Raw genomic sequence first — 2,010 nt, 5'->3', positions numbered from 1 at the left:
GTGTGTGTGTGTGAATAAATGAACTGCTGAGGCGATAGAGGGGGTGAGGAGGGTGGAGAGAAAGATGGTCAGAAATATTCCCAGGATAGAAGGGATAAGAAGAGGAAACACTTACTGTGTTTTCAGCCTCGTGCGTAGGTAAGTGTTGAACAAAAACCTTGTACTCAGCTGCATGGTGTGGATACACATCTCCTCATAGTCCGGGTGGCTGGTGTAGGACTGCAGCAGAGAAAAGAAGAAGAAAAAATAAGTTATCTTAACACATCTCCTCATAGTCCGGGTGGCTGGTGTAGGACTGCAGCAGAGAAAAGAAGAAGAAAAAATAAGTTATCTTAACACATCTCCTCATAGTCCGGGTGGCTGGTGTAGGACTGCAGCAGAGAAAAGAAGAAGAAAAAATAAGTTATCTTAACACATCTCCTCATAGTCCGGGTGGTTGGTGTAGGACTGCAGCAGAGAAAAGAAGAAGAAAAAATAAGTTATCTCAAATACCTTCACAAAAACCAACATCTAGCAAAACAAATGTGAGGCATGCTAACAAAATGAGTTACTTCTCCCAATCCACATATGGAGATATTGGCCAAAAATCAACCCCAGGGTCAAATTAATTGATTTTCTATTGATGCAATATTCTTTAAGTATAACATGTCTCCCCCCCCCCCCCCTGCCCATTTATATGAGATTGACGCCATCTGATTAGTAGAAAAAAGTGCATATGATTGTGTCCAATAGTGTATTACATGCATACTTAGTATATCAATTAACTGTAATAGCGGATAGAGATTCCAGGATTATAGATGTTAAGTCATTGATCTGAGAGAGGTGAGGATTTTTAGAATTATTAGTGGTGATGAGTGATGATGAGGGATTGCGTTTAAGTAATGTTAGCATTAGTCCTATCTTCCTCTGCTCCAATGAGTCACGAGGGACGTGGGCACCCTCTATCCCGTTCTCTACTGGAACCATCTTTACGGTCACCATGAAGTAAGTATAACATGTCTCATTATTTCATACTTATAAATTGTAAAAGTTTAACTTATAAGCGTGATGTATCTATTTCCACAGGGCTCAAATCTGAGAAACAACTCATTTTGTCAGCACACGTCACAAATAGTCTGTTAAACACAGGAAAAGTACAATGAAGAAGGAAAGAATAAAAACCACGATTATAAAAAGGGACCCAAGTATCAATCTCAGTCCCAATTATTTCGCATTTGAATGCTGCGTCAAATACAGCCACTATAACACATACATTTGTGAGAAAAATCTATCATATATTTTTTTTTAAACCCTGACACATCAGAGCATTTCAGAAATGTGGAAACATAAACAATAATAGCAGCCAAAAGCAGACATCTATGCTTCATAATATACATAAAATCATTTTCATAAGGCTAATTAATTACATTTTTAAAAGCAGGGGAAAAAAGCTCACAAAAGCAGACATATATACTTTATAAAGAAAACTATAATAAGGCCTGAGGACAAAAAGTAGCCTCAACCGCAAAAAAACCCAAAAAAACCTTAAAAAAGCAGACAAATTTACTTCACACATAAATGCTTTATACGAAAAACTGAAGAATAGCACAAGCCCCCCCCACCCCACCCCACCCCCAACACACACACACACACACACACACCCCCTCATAATCCCATTCCTCACCTTGTTCCTTGACACGAGCTGTCTGACAAAGCTGAAGTACTCAGGGTTGTAGATGTCTCTGTTCTTCACAAAGGTGATGTTCTCAGCATGAATCACCTGCTGTATGGCGGCCGGCATCCGGTCCAGGAAGATTCCCTTCCGCTCTCCCTTGTGGACCAGCTCTGTTAACTCCATCAGGCTGTCGCTGTTCAGGCTCCGTTTTCTGCACATGTGAGGAGACGAGAGGGGAAACTGATGGCAGAGTCGAAAAGGACAAAGTAAAGTACACCCCCAGGCACATTGATGATAACTGCTACTATCTGGTTCTTTAGTGTGTGTGTGTGTGTGTGTGTGTGTGTGTGTGTGTG

At 40.5% G+C, this 2,010-nt stretch overlaps 1 protein-coding gene across 1 annotated transcript in view; it reads right to left on the bottom strand.

Annotated features, from left to right (window-relative positions):
- The window catches only part of LOC101859739 (ubiquitin carboxyl-terminal hydrolase 24), a gene marked incomplete in the record, with an annotated part of 85,583 nt that overhangs the window by 18,504 nt on the left and 65,069 nt on the right, over positions 1 to 2,010 (bottom strand). Inside the window, 1 exon segment of the mRNA XM_035972697.1 lies at positions 1,664 to 1,865. Within this exon segment, the coding sequence (XP_035828590.1) occupies positions 1,664 to 1,865 (202 nt within the window).

The sequence above is a fragment of the Aplysia californica genome, unplaced genomic scaffold (genome assembly GCF_000002075.1).
Source record: "Aplysia californica isolate F4 #8 unplaced genomic scaffold, AplCal3.0 scaffold00799, whole genome shotgun sequence".
NCBI lineage: Eukaryota > Metazoa > Mollusca > Gastropoda > Aplysiida > Aplysiidae > Aplysia > Aplysia californica.
The sequence above is the reverse complement of the archived record's forward strand: the minus strand, read 5'-3'. Positions and strand labels throughout refer to the sequence as shown.